This window comes from Erpetoichthys calabaricus, chromosome 1 (assembly GCF_900747795.2).
Source record: "Erpetoichthys calabaricus chromosome 1, fErpCal1.3, whole genome shotgun sequence".
NCBI classification, from domain to species: Eukaryota; Metazoa; Chordata; class Cladistia; order Polypteriformes; family Polypteridae; genus Erpetoichthys; species Erpetoichthys calabaricus.
In genome coordinates this window covers 289,747,780-289,767,772 of record NC_041394.2, presented here as the reverse complement: position 1 = coordinate 289,767,772, position 19,993 = coordinate 289,747,780, and the positions used below count along the sequence as shown (strand labels likewise).

General features: G+C 39.1%; 2 protein-coding genes across 5 annotated transcripts in view; one reads left to right on the top strand and one right to left on the bottom strand.

Moving 5' to 3' along the window:
- The window catches only part of LOC127528026 (craniofacial development protein 2-like), a 1,148,403-nt gene that overhangs the window by 99,803 nt on the left and 1,028,607 nt on the right, over positions 1 to 19,993 (top strand). The gene's annotated exons all lie outside the window — the stretch shown is intronic.
- Positions 1 to 19,993, bottom strand: part of LOC114662745 (anoctamin-4) — a 391,274-nt gene that overhangs the window by 201,943 nt on the left and 169,338 nt on the right. For 2 of the 3 annotated variants that reach the window (XM_028816398.2, XM_051928521.1), the window contains exon 5: positions 8,429 to 8,529. In XM_028816398.2, the coding sequence (XP_028672231.1) occupies positions 8,429 to 8,529 (101 nt within the window). Of the gene's footprint in view, positions 1 to 8,428; positions 8,530 to 19,993 lie in introns of those variants that run through there. The other variant, XM_051928523.1, reaches the window with a different exon arrangement.

The window sequence follows — 19,993 nt, the reverse complement described above, 5'->3', positions numbered from 1 at the left end:
AATCACGTGAACTAAAAACAAGGAAGAGATTTACAGCACGAGTCAAACGCGGGAACGAAGGTAAATGACATTAATTTTTCACTGCTTTTAATACTGTGTAAGCATACATATTAACACATGTGCAATTAAACGTGTGCATTTACGGGGTGATTTCTCAGGCTTAAAAGCTCGCCTTTTATCAAACGCGGGAACAAAGGTAACTGACGTTGTTCACTGTCTTTTAATACTGTGTAACCATACATATTAACACATGTGCAATTAAACATGTGCATTTACGGGGTGATTTCTCAGGCTTAAAGGCTCGCCTTTTACTAAAAAGGTAAATGCAAAACTATTTTCAGTCATTCTATGATCTGCTTCTCACAACTGAAGGCACCGTGGTTGATGGTAAATGACGTTAATTTTTCAGTGTCTTTTAATACTGTGTAAGCATACATATTAACACATGTGCAATTAAACGTGTGCATTTACGGGGTGATTTCTCAGGCTTAAAAGCTCGCCTTTTATCAAACGCGGGAACAAAGGTGATTCACGTTGTTCACTGTCTTTTAATACTGTGTAACCATACATATTAACACATGTGCAATTAATCGTGTGCATTTACTGGGTGATTTGTCAGGCTTAAAAGCTCGCCTTTTACTAAGAAGGTAAATGCAAAACTATTTTCAATCATTCTATGATCTGCTTCTCACAACTGAAGGGACCGTGGCTGATGTTACATCACTTGCTGTCCAACCATGACCGTTACCTGGTAGGTAACCGGCCAGTCACTTCATCCCTTACGGGAATCGAACCTCTGAGGTTTTCTTTTGTTCTTAATTAAAATTTAAAAGCAATACTTCACCGCTGCTAAGCCCCTCTAGCGCTGACGTCCAAGGTTCGATTACCGTAAGCAAGTGCAGTGAGTGTGTAATTACATTCACGGCATTCGTAGTCTGATTCACAATCTGATTGTATGGGTGGTTACTTCCAGGTAACGCTTATGGTTGGCCACCAAGTCAGGTCGAAGTGATCACTCGAGTAAAGGCAGCTTCACAAAAAAACAGATCCTTAACAAACTGTTATTAGTATATTTTCCCTCAATTTAAAAAGGTTTTATTTTCTTCTTAATAATAATTTAAAAGCGGTACTTCGCCGGTGCGAAGCGCGTGGATTTGACTGACTGACACATACAGACATATTCATGAGTGCAGGTACTTCGGAAAGAAAGCACCGTGTAAACCTAAAGTTTAAATTAAGTTCATAGACCTACAAAAGGTTGCCATTCATTTGAGGCAAGATTGCTTTTCTTCTGTACAACTATACGTTGCATTCTCAAGAGTGTGCTTGCACGGCTTCGGATATAGATATATATATATATATGTATGTATGTCTATATATAAATATGTAAGCTTATAAGTACTGCCTTACTTCTCTTTAAGAAAGGAAGATGTAATGATACTTGATTTAAACGATTCCATGTCTTCCTGGGTTTGCTTAGCTTATTGTCAATATCTTTACACGTTTTTTTAAGACTTATTGACTGAAACGGGCTTTCACGAAAAAAGTTAGGGCTTTGCTACAGGATACACCCTCCACAAGTTAAGCAAGTAAAAATAAAATATATATTTCTGTTTTATGTAAACCTTTTAACTTCGTAGGCATAGCCCCATTTGGCTGTTTAATTTTTTTTTCTCTTTCTTCAGTAATATTTAATCTCCTTAAAGAAAAAGAACATATCCATTTTACTTTTTTGTATCTCTTTAGTAATATTTTAGTGTAAAAGGATAACCAGTATTTAAACCTTTTATGTTACTTTATACATTTATTTTACACAATGTTGAAAAATTAATAAGAAAGCTACATATTTTGGCAGCTGCTGCTTTCATTTTCAATGAAATGAAAAAAGCTCTCCAAGAGAAAACGTCAATGAACAAGAAACAGTTTGCACTATCTAAAAATGAGAAACCCTCATTTATAAAAGTTTGCTGCAGATGACTTAACTGAAAATAAATGAATACTTCCTATGTGTATAATACATATTTATCTATTTTACTTATGCCTTTATTCCACCAACTTACAACATTTGAGGTACAATTTGTTACATTACTTTTGTTTTTTGCAGCACAGGCAGGTGAAGTGACTTCCTCAGGGTCACACAGTGGTATCAGTACCAGGATTTGAACTGACAAGCTCCGGGTTTACTGAAATATTACTGAACAAAGAAAAAAAATGAAAACGGGCAAATACGGCTATGCATACAGATGTCCATCCGTTCATTATCCAACCCGCTATATCCTAAATACAGGAGCCAATAAGTAGATATGTATATATACAGTATATATATATATATATATATATATATATGTGAATGTATGTATGTATATATGTATGTCTATATTTATATATATATATATGTAGATATGTAAATTTGTATATGTATATATATATGTTTATGTGGATGTGTATATGTGTATATACGTATGTATATGTAGATATGTGTATATGTAGATATGTATATATATGTATATGTATATATATGTTTATGTGTGTGTGTATATTATATATATAAAAGACAGCAACACTCATAACAATGACAACACAATTACATTGACAATCATGTTACGTTATTTTTAAAATGTTTCCTTTTTTTTTTTCATAACCTCTTTAACACACTACTTCTCCGCTGCGAAGCACGGGTATTTTGCTAGTTTTATAATATTTTTGAATAAATAAAAAACTGTCTTATGGAAAAATAGATCAAATAGATGGGTTAGATTTTTGCAATGTATTTCTGAAATAGTATTTTTATAGATTAGGGATTATATATGTATTAATATGCAAATACACTCATAAAAAGTACATGAGTTCCACTCATGGTTGCTTCTAACTACAAGACGTTTTAGGTGTGAATCAGATAATTAAGCAATTAAAATCATATCTTGCTTAACATCAAGTATAATGATGCTTATTTGTTTGGTTATCATGCTTGAAGAGGAGATTTTGGTGACACCAAGAAAGGCATGTCTGTTGGGACATATTGGCAAGAGGTTATGTAATCAAGTTTTAGAAGTAACATTAGCTAAGGGGATGCTGGCATGTAAATCAAAGGGAAAGTGTTTATCTAAAGAAATATGTAGAAAAAGACGACCAAAAACCTTACCATAATGACCATGAAATGTTAGGAAAAAGTTAAAGTAGCTCTGGATTATTTGACTACAAGTGTCAGAAGTCTTATCATGAGTAGTTAATTTAGAACTTTATTGAGAGAGATGCTATGTTTGGGATGTGGCGCATAAACCTTTTTCAACATCTACAAATGTACACGTCTTTAGGCCCAAATGCTTATTCCTGCAGTAAAAGGGTATGGTGGCTAAAACACCATGATTACAATTCAAACCCTGCAGTAAATCATGGCTCTTCCATTCTTCTGATCTAGCTGAGCAGTTATTGGAAATTATGAAGGAGCAACCAAGATATTTTCTGATATCATTACCAAATCATCCAATGACGGATTCTCATTATAATTCTAAGAATTTTTAAAATGTATACACGTCATTGAAACTGTTTTCCAGCGTATAGTGACCTAATGTGTTATGAACTTGTTTTCTCAGTATAATCGATAGATAGATAGATAGATAGATAGATAGATAGATAGATAGATAGATAGATAGATAGATAGATAGATAGATAGATAGATAGATAGATAGATAGATAGATAGATATTGATATAGACAGTAGGTACCAGGGAGGAAAGAAGGACAGGTATCCTGGCCAAAGTAAAGGAAAGATTCAAACTAGGCCAGGAGGCTCTAATGTATGGACTGGATGAACAGGCTTACTGGGAGAAGTTCATTCCCCCACACAACAGGTGGCAGTATTCCTCAAGGCTGGACCAGATTAAGACATCTGCAGGGTAGCATGGGAGTTGGAGTCTGGAAACACAGCCTTGTTGGTATCTTTGGATACTGCCAGATGGCACTGCCAGGGGAGGACTGCCCTGGTTTCTGCACAACTCGGAAATTCTCAGGATGACCTGGACAGGAGCAGTTTGAAAGAAAGCCTACTGCCTCACTTAAATAATGTCAGAGTTGGAAGGCAGTGGTCAATGCTATTTTGGAGGGGGAAGGAGAACTGTGAATGGTTTATTTTGCTGGTGATTGTATGTGGAAGGTGTTTTTTTAAACAAAAATTATTTATTTGAACCTAGAATTGTGTTGCTAAAGGTGGAAGGCACATATAAAAGACATGGCATCTAGAATTCATATACCAGTATGAGAGCTAATCAAAAATTCTGGGAGCATATTTCTTTGTAGAATGCTTGGAAGTAATTACTTTATTGGCACAGACATGCTGAAGATGTATTTGAGGAAGTCAACATGAACGACACAGATATTACTTCAAACTGTTAGAAGAAAGATGCATGGGAGCAGGTGCCTGGCCTTTAAATTAAGAACTAAGGCTCAGCCATGCTGGGGTATGTAGAGCAACGAAAGGGAGCTCTGGTGGGATGAACCCATTACTTTCAGTGTATCAGTTTCATGGGTTGATGTAGTTTAAAGTAGGTCAAAATAAGACTGCTTCCTATGGCCTTTGAAGTTTACAGTATGGAGGAGAGCATGGGTTAGGGTTTGAATGTAATTAAGGCAGCAATCCTGAGTGTACTGCACATCCTTTCCTCTTTCATGTTGTCACTTTCAAAACATATCTTTATAAAGCTGTAGGTAAAATAAAGCTGGAGATGCCAGATCACCATTAACAAATGAACTAATAAGCACCCTGATAGTCTGTAGATTAATTCAGTGCACAAGCCCATTAAATGATAATGCTTACAGCTTGATCACTGTTTGCCATCTTTTTTTTTAAATATAAGAAATTAAATCAGAGATAGATATTGCTTTTACTCATTTCCTCTAAATGTTTTTTTTTTTTTTGTTGCAAGTTTGTTTGTCAAGACTGATTTTCAACTTAATCATTATAATAATTGCTCTCCTTTAATCTAAAGCTTTAGAGTAATTTCCAATATCTCTTATTGGCAAAGTCTCATTTAACAATGATCGAAAAGACAAAAGGTAAGTTTATTTACTTGATGAAAGGACCTGGTTTTGCTAAAAGTGGTGTTACAGTTGCCTGGCTTTTCATTGACCAGTGATACAGAATGTTCAAAGCATGATGCTTGTGTAAAGTGTACTTAAGATCCTATTCTAGAAATGATTGATAAATTTCTCAGTATATTACATCAATCTTTTACTTCTATACCACAGCAGACCAGGCACACAATTGTCCTTGTGTAACAGTGAGAAGAACAATCAAATATTAAATGTGTGTACAGTGCATTCTTTACTTGCCAGAACAGAGATTATGAGAGATTTTCAGCTCTAGAGAAAGTCAGCTTTAGCCTGTAAAATAATGATTTGCTTCTCTCAAGCTGTCATTGATTAAGACAATCCAAGCAATGTAATCTTATTAAAATACATTTTCAGAGATGTATATAAAGGACATGTAAAATTTCATTATGTTCTGATTTATTGTTTTGCTTTCTTCATTCAACACAAACAACTCTTTCTTTTCTTTACATTTCCCCTAGTTTCTATTGCCATCATATAGCATGTTGAATTATAAATAGGGTACCACCCTGTTGCCACGTGTTGCCTTGTTAATAGGGGTAGTGGATTATCTGATCTGATATCTGTTGTAGTTCATTTAAGTGAGGGGGCAGCAAATTTCTTGTGCCATATTTTCCATATAAATAATATAATATTCAATTTCATTTTGATATTTCAAATAGCATGGTTTGTGCTATCTCAAAGTGCTTAACAAGAAATTCCAATAACCTTTGGACATGGAAAACAATACAATATTTGATGTACATTACAGTATAGTGATGGACAGTATATGAAAGTGATGAGTATATACATGCATCCATCCATTTTCCAACCCGCTGAATCCGAACACAGGGTCATGGGGGTCTGCTGGAGCCAAACCCAGCCAACACAGGGCACAAGGCAGGAAACAATCCTGGGCAGGGTGCCAACCCACCGCAGGACACACACAAACACACCCACACACCAAGCACACACTAGGGCCAATTTAGAATCGCCAATCCACCTAACCTGCATGTCTTACAGCAATAGAGAAATCAATTATAGTGTTGCAGTCTGAAAAACATTACAGAAATTATTTCAACAGTCTTTATATTTACCTGCACAAGTGGGTGACTATTAGTTCTGGCAGAACATGGCAAAGTCAAAGTATCAGGAGATTTAAGTATTGTACTTTCCATATGCAGCAGATCAGAGTATTAGCCAAGTACTACATTTTCATTGATCGGTTTACTGTGTGCATTTTTTTTTAATCTTTATGAGTGTTCCCTGTCAAAGACTGGCACCTTGTCCAGGTTTGGTTCCAACTGTATGCACACTTACTGCTGGCATTGGCACCAGCTACAAACAGACTTGCGCTGGATAAGTCAGATGCAAAATAGTTGAATGGAACTTTGTTAACATTATATTGTTATAACAATTACAGGATACAGAGGGGATTAATTTAATCAATTAAGAACTTCGATTTCTCATATGTTATATGCATCCATTCCCTAAAAGAGCTCGAGTCAAATCAGGATTATGAGTAACTGGAGTCCATCTCTTTATCAAAGGGCATTGGATACCAGTGAACTATAGGACACATTCACGTACATGCACAACTTTTCTACCAACAATCAAATTAACAGGAAGTCTTTGAAATGTTGGTTGAAATATTTGTAATGGTCTGAAAGGCGCCCAGAATGCAATGATAAATTTTCATTTTCTACAACATATTACTGCATGTCTTTTTAATTGCTCAGTCAGATGCTACTGATTAAACATATTTTCAGGCAGTCCTCTAGCAATTTACTTCAGTTCATACAAGGGTAACAGTGAATAGAACATCTAAGAATGTGTATAAAGGTCATTGAGAGCTTACTTAAAAAGTAAAAATAGCTTAGCTTAGCTTTTACCTAATTTATGTCAACATGTATGGAAAAACAATGGAACTGCAAATTAAATTCCTTCAGGACAAACTTTTATTGGCTAACTAAAAAAGATTACAATATGCAAGCTTTCGAGGCAACTCAGGCCCCTTCTTCAGGCAAGATGTAATCAGATTACATCTTGCCTGAAGAAAGGGCCTGAGTTGCCTCGAAAGCTTGCATATTGTAATCTTTTTAGTTAGCCAATAAAAGGTATCATTTTGCTTGGCTTTTCTCTACATTCATAATGGCTAACACGGTACAACACCCTAGTACTTCAGGACAAACTGAAATTTTCATAGTACAGTGGAACCTCGGGTCATGAACGTCTCTGAACACGTACAAATCGGGTTAAAACCAAAAAGTTCGCCAACTTTTGCATCTGTTCACGACCACACACTTGGGTGACAAACAAGCCAGTTTCCCTTCTTAGGTTCGTACATGCTGATGATTTCCGCACGTGTTCAGTCTCTCCCTGTGCATTCCCTGTGCAGCGAGCAAGAGAGAGAGCGATAGCATGAGTGAGTGAGAGAGAGAGAGAGCGTGAGCGAGCGAGCGAGAGAGAGAGCCCAAGCAGAAGAAGTAAACACTACAGAAGAAATAAGTAAACATTTAGTTTACTATTACACTGTGCATTCTATGGTATAATTAACTATGTTTGTGCTTAAAAATCTTTAAAAAAATATATATTTACATACAGCTCATACGGTCCAGAATGGATTAATTGTATTTACATACAATCCTATGGGGGAAATTACTTCGGGTCACGACCAAATCGGGTTGCGACCAGAGTTTTGGAACGAATTACGGTCGTGACCCGAGGTTCCACTGTATATATGTAAATCACAAGGCCCAGTAAAGCTCACCACTACAAGTGTTTTAGCATAGTACAGGAAAGGAAGGGCTGTACGATGTCTTGATGGATTGTGTCCTGGCAGTTATGACATAGCCAGTGTCAAAGGACTCCAAATGATGACACTATCCCCCACTACAATGGATGGACATTTGGAGACAATTATTTGTTTGGCTTATATTTGGGGTAATCTCTGAGCTTCTCCAGGAATGAGATCTCGACTTAGGCTAAAAGCCCTTTCTAGCCATATGAACATTGGGCTTGTTAGGACAAAGTAAGGTTAGAAAAAGCAGAGAAGACAGAAAGTGTGTGCAGGAGAAGAGTATAAGAGATACAAAGAGATAGGAAAGTGGAATAGCCTTGCTGCACAGAAAAAAGTCAAATATGGAATTACTGTAGTGAATTTTGAATACCGATACTTTTTGTGAAATCTGAAATATGTGATGTGAATTTTATATATATTTCATATTTGTTTATATACACTGTTCAGCATATGTTATTGTATACAAATCAGAAATAAATGGAAATCGAAAAATACTAAAATGTCCTCCTCTAAAGGTAATGAAAGAGACAAGACTTACACCTACCTGAAAGGCATTCGTATGTTCATTAATTCTGCATATCTGCAAAGGACTTCCCATGGGGCATGTAACTTCAGAAAAATGATATCACTGTTTGTTAAGGATGACTGTAACAAAACAGAGAACATATTTCAATTAATAACTAGGTAGTAGGAGGAAAGTAGGAGGTAATACACAATATCATCCTTTGCATATTCACATACATTATTCCATGAGACCAACAAATGTGGAAGGTTCTGCTTTCCTTAGCATTATTTTTCTAGTGATCCTTTCTTTAAACTTTCTGTGTGGGTCATTGACAATGCACTTGCACTCTTACTGGATCAATACCATCTAAAATAAAAGTCATGTTAAACTAACCTCCATTAATGTAAAGCTCAAAAATGTTTCTAATTGCTCAGATAAAACTACTATGACTGCACTTTTTAGTATTTATTCATTCAAATATAACATATTGACACTCAGTGAATTTAATGAGGATAACAATGTTTACTTTATGTGTATTAGTGAGACATGGAAAACACCCTTAAACTTTATCATCTTAACAGGTTGTAGTGACACTTTATGTTTAAATGCATTACAACTGATGACGGTACATACTTTGAATTCCCTGCTATTAAACTGATAACATCCTATTCATTGTTGATTGTTACAGTCTTATCTGTACACCATCCTAACCCCCTTAGCTCTGAAATTTCTGCATTTGCAATTTCTTGCCATTATTAGACTTTCATGGCTATTCTCACGTTGGTCATATTGCTACTAACGATCAAAAGCCATATATTTAATTAAATAATTAGTTTTATTCTTAAAGACTTTGTTAGGTGTCTACTCATAAAGTAATATCTGTTGGAGAGAACTGAGAAAATGTGACCTTTCACAAACTGAGATTCCAGGGTTAACTCTATGTGTGTTTGCTGTGATAGACAGTATGTCATCCTTGTGTCCAAGCAGTGTGCAGTTTCACTATTTAATTATTCATTCTACAAGCTACTGAACACAATCTCTTCCTTGATGACCTAGCAAACTCAGATCTATGAGAAGACCTTGAATCCCTACAGAATACATTGGGACTTTACTCTAATAGCTAAAAAAAAACCCTTTCCAGTTTATTTGCTTGATTTTTTCTTACACACACCTTTTTACTCTTTGCTTCCATGCTGTGCTACATGTTCCCACAGTTATTACAGTAAAACTATATTCAGGATGTGGTGTTCTACCTGCATTTTATGTAGTGTCCACCAACCTAGTTAAAATGTCATTTTCCATGGTATGCCCTCTAACTGTAATCTACATTTTGAAACATAAAATACCTCCTTGGAAAAAAAACGTAAAAAAAAATAATCTTGGCATAGCTATACAGTATGCTGGTAATTAATCTTACATTTTTGTTAAAGAACATAAGCTTTTTTGTTTTTACTTGAAGTCTTAGAAGAAATCTGATGAGGTTTAAGAAAAGGACCATATAGAAATTGATGTAATAAGAATCACGAATCATCTTTTTGTTTTCCCCATTGCTACAAAGATAAGATGATTATGTGCAGAAAGGGACAAATAATTGGTTTTATTATCAGAAAATGAGAAATGAAATTTCTGTGAAGATAGTCGGGATACAGCATGGGCTGACTATCAAAAACAATGAAACTTATTTGTCTAAGTTGACAAAAAGTTCAAAATTCATTGTCAAAAACAGAGCAATGTGTAGTATTAACAGTTATTTCTATGTATATTTTTGTTCATTTTGGTTTTTTAGGCACAAATATTACATTTCTGATGTAATTTTCGTGTTTTGCCTTGAAATTTAAAACTGATTTTTAAATTTTCAGTTCAGTTTAGAATTCTTTATTTATGTGATGCTGTTTTGAAGGACTTGTTACATTGACTTTTGCAGCCACAACATCACAGAAGTTATGCTATAAATAGGACAGTCACTGTACTATGCTGTTATTTTAATGTGGATACAAAAACCTTTGATCTTCATCACAACAGATAGCTTTATTTCCAAGTAGTCCCTAGCATTAGGATTTTATGTTCTGTTCATGTCTGATTCAGAGTTTTATCTTTGTCTTTGATTCTGGTTACTTGTTCTTGTTTTGGCTTCTCTGGTATTCTGACTGTTGCTTTTCTTTTGACCATGATGAACAAACTTCATTTGTTGTTTTGGTTCTCACAAGAATCCATGGCACCTTGTGTACCACACCAGAATATTCTTAAACCTGCCTATAATGTGACCTAGCAACCAGGTGCCATTACCAACAAAGCTGCATCCATACGAATAAGCAGAGCTTACAGAAAAAAATGGGTTTAAAGTGATGTTGCAAAAATAATACTAAAGAGTAATAATTTTAAAAAAATAAAAAATAAAAAAAATGTTTAGATATTAATCTAGACATTGCCAAAAGCAATCATGACACAAGCTGACTCTGGTGGTTAATAGCTACTTTTGATATAATATAGTTGATTTCACTGCACCTCTTTTTTTTATAATTCATCAAATCAATGACCCTATCATGCTTGGGCACCACTCATGCCTTTAAGTGCAATCTACTGGCTCCATTAGGAAAATCTGACCACAACATGATTCATTTTAGCGTGTACTCACTATAGGCACATTTGTTCCATATTGTGCCCATGCACGATTGTCCTCAACTTACTCCCTCGCTGGCCTACACTCACACTGTGCTTTAACATTATGTGCCTGGGGACACTTTTGTCATCACCATGTGAGTTTGTCTCCTATCTGAATCGCCACCTTGCTTTGGCTGGGGAGCTCAAGTGCCTCGAACACATAAAGAGCTGTGCTGGTGAGAGCTATGTATGTGCTCCTAAAAGGGCCATCCAAGCCAGACAGGTCTAAGGGTAGGGGTCAGACAAAGTGCAATCCACTGGTCCTCCTGGTTATAGGGGGTTAAGCATGGGCCAACAACCCAGACTTGTAAAAAACAATTATGTTACAGAAACAGCAACAAAGAGTTCCTTTACACCAGGCATGTCAAACTCACTACCATTGGTGGGCCGCTTTGACTGCCATGCGTGCGTCAGCGGGCCATACTGTAACAAATACTATTATACTGTTATACAAAGTTACTTTAGCTTTCTTTCCAATACTGAAAACTTTAAAAAATGTAACACTTAAAGTTTAAAGAAAAGCAATTTATTTCCATGCAGTCTCCATACAACAGTGTAGAATTAGAGTCTTAACCTCTTAGCTAGGTCCTTATTATATTACTAGGCTCACCCTCCTTTAAAGGCGACCGACTTTTATCCTCAATTTGTGTGCGCTCCATGTGTACATCAGGCATGTAAGTGTAGGGAATGAGAACATCAAAGTGCCCATTCATAACATCTCCCGAAAACCTAAGTTTTTTTATCCCCTCGAGTGCCTGTCCAAACTTGGAGTGTAGGACTCCATAATAATATACTTGAAACTCATAGGGGAACAACTCTCCCGCAGCCATTAGCTCAGAAATGGTACCATAAGTTTGAGACTTTGACATTTCAGTGAGATACTGAAGCTCATTTGTATAAGAGATTCCTGACGGCATCATTGTAATTGGCTGAAACCTTGACCAATTACTTAAAACATGTCGTACAATGTCAGCCTGAATCTGTACCGCTAAAGACGAAGTTTCATGCACTAAATAAGCTATAGATGAGAATAAGCAAGCACCATCTCCCCTGATATTTACTACACGGTGAGGCATTTGTACTCCATCAACATTAATTATTTCCAGAGACATAATTTTGTTTATTTTTCTAGCGCATCACACACAAAAGCAAGGGAACGATGGGAGCACCAGAACTCTGCTCACATCGCGTCGCTTCGTACCGCAAGCAATCTGCACATACAAGGGTGGCAGGTAAGCATACAAGCCTGGCACACCAACTTCGTTGTATATTGCCTTCAGAATAGAATCTGACTGCACTTCAATCAATTCCATTTGGATATTCTCAGGCGCATTCTCAACGTTGTAAGAGAACAGCGCAATGCCCTGTTTGTGTGAACAGAAATCATGAAAACGCTCACTGAATTCATTGCTCAGTAAGTCAAGTTGGAAAACAAATCCTCCAAAAATCAAATTTTACTTTACTAAGTTTACTTCAAAGTTTATATTGTAAAATAAGCCGATATGCAAAAAGCCACCTGACCTACAATAATTTTACAAACTCAAAATCACAAAAATGTTAATAACTCACCAACTTCTCGCGTCCACTTCAGATCTTCAGCTGTAGTCTGCACTAACTGTTCGTTACAATACTAGCACAAAATTACATGAAACTAGAGCAAAAAAACGTGAAAATATGCAGGTTATTACTACTCGTGATGGTCAGTTCTGCCCAGTGGCCAGTCTCAGCAACCCAGTCAGTAGTGTAGCCTTAGCAGGGGAGGCTCTAGGCTCGTGGCGGCCCTGGGCAGAGAAAGAATCCGTGGCCCCTTTTCCTGGCAATGTCAATACAGTATCTTATGCACGGCGGATGGCCACATCCGTTGCGGACACTGCATAGCCGCCTCATGCTCATGACACGCTTCTATATACTCGTGTCCGTAACTTGAAAGCCAAGTGGCGGCCCATGATATTCTCATTACAGCAAAACATTATAATACTACATATAGCTTACTGCTCCGACTCTAGCGACATTTGTAAATACAGCGTACTAATTAACAAGAAACAGAATGTTTTTCGGCCACATTGCCGTCAGCTGTGTCGTTATTTTCTCTTTCTGTTTTATATTCAATATATATTGGCGTGGCGGCCCCTGGGATTTGGCGGCACTGTGCAGGTGCACAGTATGCACATGCCTAAGGCCACCCCTGCTGCAGCCTAGCACTTCAGTTGTGACGCTGCAGCTCATTAACTTGTCAAGGCTCGTGGCTATACTAGCAGATGACGTTTCTGGTACCGTAATGCCATGGGAAAACGTGCTTTTGTCAGAAGGCAGAAGTAAGAAAAGTCAATAAGTAACACCGAAGATGCAGAATGATTCAATCACAAACGATAGTAATCATTTTGTACAAGTTCAGTGTTAACTAGGATCTGTCATGCGGGCCGCACAGATTTCTGTTGTGGGCCGCATGCGGCCCGGGGGCCGCGTGTTTGACATGCCTGCTTTACACCCATGTGCAATGGCCTTCCTGAGTCCTCTGCAGGGGCTCATATGACTGCAAGTGGGGAAGGTTGCAAAGAAGCTACTAGCATGAAAAGGGAAGCCCTAAACACAGCTAAAACCAAAATAAGGTTAGGCTTCTGGAATGTACACACTATGTTCAAACCAGGTAAGCAAGCACAATTTACAGTAGAGATGCAAAGTTACAACTGGCATACAGGGACTAGATTAGGCAGGGTGAAGACAACATCAGGAGATACAGTCCTCTACTCAGGGATAGATGATAATAAAAATCATGAAGGAGTAGCTATCATCCTTAGGAAGTGGGTAAAGAAAACACTGATAAGTTGGAGAGCAGTCAACAGTAGCAAGGCTGAAAGGGAAACAGGTCAGCATTTCCAGCATACAATGTTATGCACCAACCAGCAAAAATGAGGAACAGGAAAAAAACACATTTTATAACCAGCTTCAAGCAGAAATAGAGAAGACAACACATCATGATGTTATCATTAACATAGGAGACATGAATGAAAAAGTGGGTATGGATAACCCACATAATGGGAGAGTTATGGGGAGCCACAGATGCGGAGTCAGGAATAAGAATGGACAAGGGCTCATTGAATTCTGTACCTTGAACAACTTAGTTATTGGGAGCACCATGTTTCCACACTGGGATATACACAAGCTCACATGGTACCCGCCCACTCTCAGAGACAAGAACCAGATCGACCACTTGCTGATCAGTGACACATGGAGGTGATCGCTGCTTGATGTAAAAGTGAGGAGAGGAGCAGAGGTTGGAAGTGATCACCATCTAGTAACAGCCACTGTGAGACTGAAATTAAGGAGCACAGGGTGGAAGACCAACTCACAGAAACATTTCAATGTGGACCTGCTGAAGAACAGTGAAACCAAGAAAGCTTTTGTTATTCAAATCAAAAACAGATACCAGGCATTACAAAGTGAGAATAATGAAGAAAGCATTAATCAGAAGTGGAAGAGTGTTGCCTCGCTGTACACGGCCGGGATGCCACCTGGATGGAAGGACCAGGGGTGAGAGCATCTGCGAGGCACTACCTAACCTGGGACACTAGAAGGCAGCCCAAATGGGTGGCTGTGGCACCATGGATTTCTGCAAGGCATGCTGGGACTTGGAGTTTGGTCCAGCCCTGTTGGGTTCCGTGAGGGCCACCAGGGGAAGCTGCAAAGCCATTCACTCGATTTCCACCACACCTAGTAGTGATTCCAGGTAATCCTGATGAACCACCTGGAGCACTCACGGGTGCTGAATAAAAAGAACTGCTTCACTCCATTCTGGGAGCCAGGGTTGGGAGGTGGAGGACAAACCTTCCTGGGACAGGAGTGGAGGCGGATGAGAAAGACAGAAGGAAGAAGAAGAAGAAGATGGAAGGGACTGAGCATTGCTGCTTGTGCTTCTGTACTGTGCTCCGTAGTAGGAAGCGAGAGAAAAGCGCTGACCAACAAGAAATAAAAATGTGTTAACTTGGACTTGTATCTCTGTGCCTGTCTGTGTCCGGGTTTGGGAAGCTATATGCCCCCAGTATCCCACAACACTAAGTGCAATGAGGAATGTTTAGGAAGACAGAAAAGCAGAAGAAAGGAATGGATATCAGAAGGGACATGGTGAGCCATTGACAGATGATATAGACTTAAAAGAAGCTGAATGACACCAAGTAAGCTAGACTCAAGGAAGGCTAGGACAGCAATATAGAGAAGCCCATAGAATTGGGAAGAGAATGGTGATGGCATACAAACGATCTTTCATAAATGGTCTTGCAGCACAAGGTGAAGAGGCAGCTAGTACGGGAGAACAAGGAAATGTCTACAAGATCACAAAAGGTATTTGCGGCAGGAGTAGAACAACTGTGATAGTGCCTGTTAAAGACAAACAAGGAAGCCTTCTAATAGCAGAAGAGGAACAGGAAACCTGACGGATGGAACATTTTAAAGAAGTATTAAATAGACCTCCACCACTACTACTTTTAGACAACAGGGTGCTGGAGGAAATTGGGCTACGGTTGGCCGAAGAAGGAGAAGACGAGGTGGGAGACGTGTCCAGAGGCAGGAGGACAGGAAGAAGGTAAACAGAGTGGAACTGAGGGTAGGTACTTTGAATTTTGGCAGTATGACTTGTAAGGAGAGAGAGTTAGCCGATATGATAGAGAGAAGTAAAGTTGATATATTGTGTGTGCAAGAGACTAAACGGAAGTGAAGTAAGGCCAGGTGTATCGGTGGTGGATTCAAATTGTTCTATCATTGTGCGGATGGGAGGAGAAATGGGGTAGGGGTTATTCTGAAGGAACAGTATGTCAAGAGTATTTTGGAGGTGAAAATAGTGTCAGACAAAGTAATGATTATGAAGCTGGAAATTGGAGGTGTGATGATAAATGTCATTAGTGCATATGCCCCGCAAGTTGGGTGTGTCATGAATGAGAAAGAAGATTTCTGGAGTGAGATGGATGAAGTGATGGAGTGTACCCAAGGGACAGAAAGTGGTGATTGGAGCGGATTTAAATGGACATGTTGGTGAAGGGAACACAGGAGATGAGGAGGTGATGAGTAGGTATGGTGTCAAGGAGAGGAATGAAGAAGGTCAGATGATAGTGGATTTTGCTAGAAGGAAGGACATGGCTGTGGTAAATACGTATTTTAAAAACAGGCAGGAACATAGGGTGACATAAAAGAGTGGAGGAAGATGCACACAGGTAGATTATATCCTATTCAGAAGAGTCAATCTGAAGGAGATTGAAGACTGCAAAGTGTTGGCAGTAGAAAGTGTAGTTAGGCAGCATAGGATCAGAGTGAGAGCAGAGCCAGGGATCAAATGGTGGAAGTTGAAAAAGGAAGACGGCAAGGTTGAGTTTAGGGAGGAGGTAAGACAGGCACTGGGTGGCAGTGAAGAGTTACCAGACAGCTGGGCAACTACAGCAGAAGTAGCAAGGGTGACAGCAAGAAGGGTGCTTAGTGTGACATCTGGACAGAGGAAGGAGGAAAAGGAAACCTGGTGGTGGAATGGGGAAGTACAAGAGAATACACAGAGGAAGAGGATGGTGAAGAAGAAGTGGGATAGACAGAAAGATGCAGAAAGAAGACAAGAGTACAAGGAGATAAGCCATAAGTTAAAGAGAGAAGTGTTGAAGGCTAAAGAAAAGGCATATAATGAGTTGCATGTGAGGCTGGAGACTAAGGAGGGAGTAAAGGACCTGTACCTATTAGCAAGACAGAGAGTGTTAGGGTTAGAGTACTTTGAGATGCTGATGAATGGAGAGAATGAGAGAGAGAGAAGGTTGGATGATGTGGAAGTGCAACGGATTAGCAAGGAGGAAGTAAGGACAGCTATGAAGAGGATGAAGAATGAAAGGGTCGTTGGTCCAGTCGACATACCTGTGGAATCATGGAAGTGTTTAGGAGAGATGGCAGTGGTGTTTTTAACAGAACAAGATGCAGAGGGCAGGAAGATATGGAAAAAGTTGATCTGCTGTGGCAACCCCTAACAGGAGCAGCCGAAAGAAGAAGAAGTATTAAGATTAAACAGACCTGCACCAGAAAAAGATATGAAAACCTTAGAAACAGAAGACCTTGATATTGACATGAAACCACCAGGAAAATAAGAAATAATAGCAGCAGTGAAATCACTAAAGAATAGAAAAACCCCAGGAAATGCTAGCTTAAACGCTGAACTTTTCAAAGCAGCCACTATCTTCTATCCTCTGTTTAGAATTATCTGGGAGGAAGCTCAGGTCCCAGAGAACAGAATAAGGGAATTATGATCAAAATTCCAAAAAAAGGATCACTTAGTGATTGTAATAACTGGTTACACTCCTTTCCATCCCCAGTAAGATTCTAGCTAAGATATCATCAAATGAATATCAGAAGCAGCAGATAAGTCACTGAGGAAAGAGCAAGCAGGTTTTCGGAATTTTAGAAGCTGTACTGACCAGATCTTTGCTTTACACAACATCATTGAGCAGTGTACAGAGATAACTGTACATCACTTTTGTTGATTTTGAAAAAGCCTTTGACAGCGTTCACAGAGACAGTCTTTAGCATACCTTGAGAGCTTATGGAATTCTGCAACATTTGGTGAAGCTTATTAATAGTTTCTGTGTCAACTTCTACTTTAGTGTGGGCTGTAATGACTTGCATTTTGAAGTGAAAACTGGTGTGCGGCAAGGATGCACAATGTCTGCTACTCTGTTCAATCTTACCATTGACTGTATTACCAGTGACACACCGAAAGGCATTAGGTGGATGCCCTTCACAACACTTGAAGATCTAGACTTTGCAGATGATTGTACAATGCTGTCACATACACACACTGCCACATGCAGGAGAAGACAGACCGCCTGAGCACTTTTACTAATACGGTAGGGCTGAAGGTTTGCCGGAAAAAGACAGAGACAATGTTCCTAAACATAGAGAATCCAGTGCCTGTGAAGATTAATGGGCAGGGCTTACCAATCATGGTCAAGTTCACCTATCTTGGCAGTGCAGTCAGAATAGATGGAGGTGCCAAAAGTGATATCCAGAGCAGGCTCAGTAAGGGAAAGAAACACCTTCAGAACTATGAACTGTGTATGGAGATCATCTCACTATAGTATTTATACCAAACTGCGCCTCTACCAAAGTTGTGTCTTGTCAGTACTACTGTATGGATCCAGGTGTTTGAGAATAGTGGGAAGCGACATTGCCAAACTGTCATCCTTTCACACAACATGCTTCAGAAGGATATGATGCATGTTTTGGCCACAGAAAATTTCCAACCAAGACCTCCTTGCCCAGTGGCACCAAGTTGACATGAACACCATTCTAATGACAAGGTGATGGAGGTGGATGGCTACGTGTTGAGGTGGGATGCAGATTACATCACCAAAACTGCTCTACACTGGACTCTAGAAGGCAGCAGAAGAAGAAGTGGGTGAGCAAAAAAAACATGGAGGCGTACAGTAGAAAAAGATCTGCAGAGCATGAACATGACCTGGGGAGCCGTAGAGAAATTGGCCATGTATAGATAAGGGTGGATGAACTTTGTTGCTGCACTAAGTGCTAGTGTGCATGATGGACATACTTGACCTGATGTGACTTTGTGTAAAGCCAAAACAAGATTTGAAAACGGAGTGACAGCATGCATGTCAAAATGATTTTACTAATTTTGTGTTTTTTGTTGGAGTAGTGTAGGGCAGGATAGCGCTGTACCCTCTTACAGATTTATAAAATGTGCAGCTCAGAATTTTCCTGTTAATCATGCTGCATGTACAAGAAGATTTTTACAAAGGCAAATGATGTTAAGAGAAGAATTTGCAGCTTTTCTTGCCAATTACAATTCTCGTTCATCTGTAAGGTGAGAATAAAAACCTGTTTTAACTCGAATGGTATCAAATGAAATGACGTTGCATCATTGATGTCACGTCTGTGTTCGATGCTAGGGCAAGTTTAGTGATCACACTGTTCCCAAATCCTACTTAACTGTGCCCAGGCCTACCTCTTCCAAGTGGCCAGGGCACAGTATGGTTGGCCCGACGCAGAGCAATCACGCTAGTAAAACGAACTAGACTCTGGTGGGTTACATGCATACAAACATTCTCAGGCATGGAACAAATTTCTGTGTGAGTATATCCTTAATGCCAGCTACAAGCATGTTATTAGACAGCAAGCTGTTACCAGGGCGGTTCTCCCTGTGTTTGCGTGGGTTTCCTCCGGGTGCTCCCACAGTCCAAAGACATGCAGGTTAGGTGCACTGGCAATCCTAAATTGTCACTAGTGTGTGGTTCGTGTTGGCGCCCTGCCCGGGATTTGTTCCTGCCTTGAGCCCTGTGTTGGCTGGGATTGGCTCCAGCAGACCCCTGTGACCCTGTGTTAGGATATAGCGGGTTGGAGAATAACTGACTGACTGACTGACTGGCTGGCTGTTACCACCAGGGGCCTCATGTATAAACGGTGCGTACGCACAGAAATGTTGCGTACGAACGTTTCCACGCTCAAATCGCGATGTATAAAACCTAAACTTGGCGTAAAGCCACACACATTTCCACGGTAACTCATACCTTGGCGTACGCAATTTCTCCACTCGGTTTTGCAGACTGGCGGCACCCAGCGTCAAAGCAGTGCTACTGTTCCTGTGTGGTCACCCTTTCTTTCTTAGCTCCACATTCCTGACGCGGCTTTATAAATACACTGAAACTAACTGCATATTGTTTATTAGTGTAATGCATCTGATTGTAATTAACCTGCAGCAATATAATGGTCCAGGAAATAGCCATAGTATTCCAAATACCATAACTGCTTTAGCGTTGTAACTCTCACTGCATCTTCTTCTTCTTTCAGCTGCTCCCGTTAGGTGTTGCCACAGCAGATCATCTTTTCCCATATTACTCTCACTGCACCACTTGGAGTATTTATATCACTGTATCTGAGTGGGGAATCACAGCAGCAGCTGATCGGAAA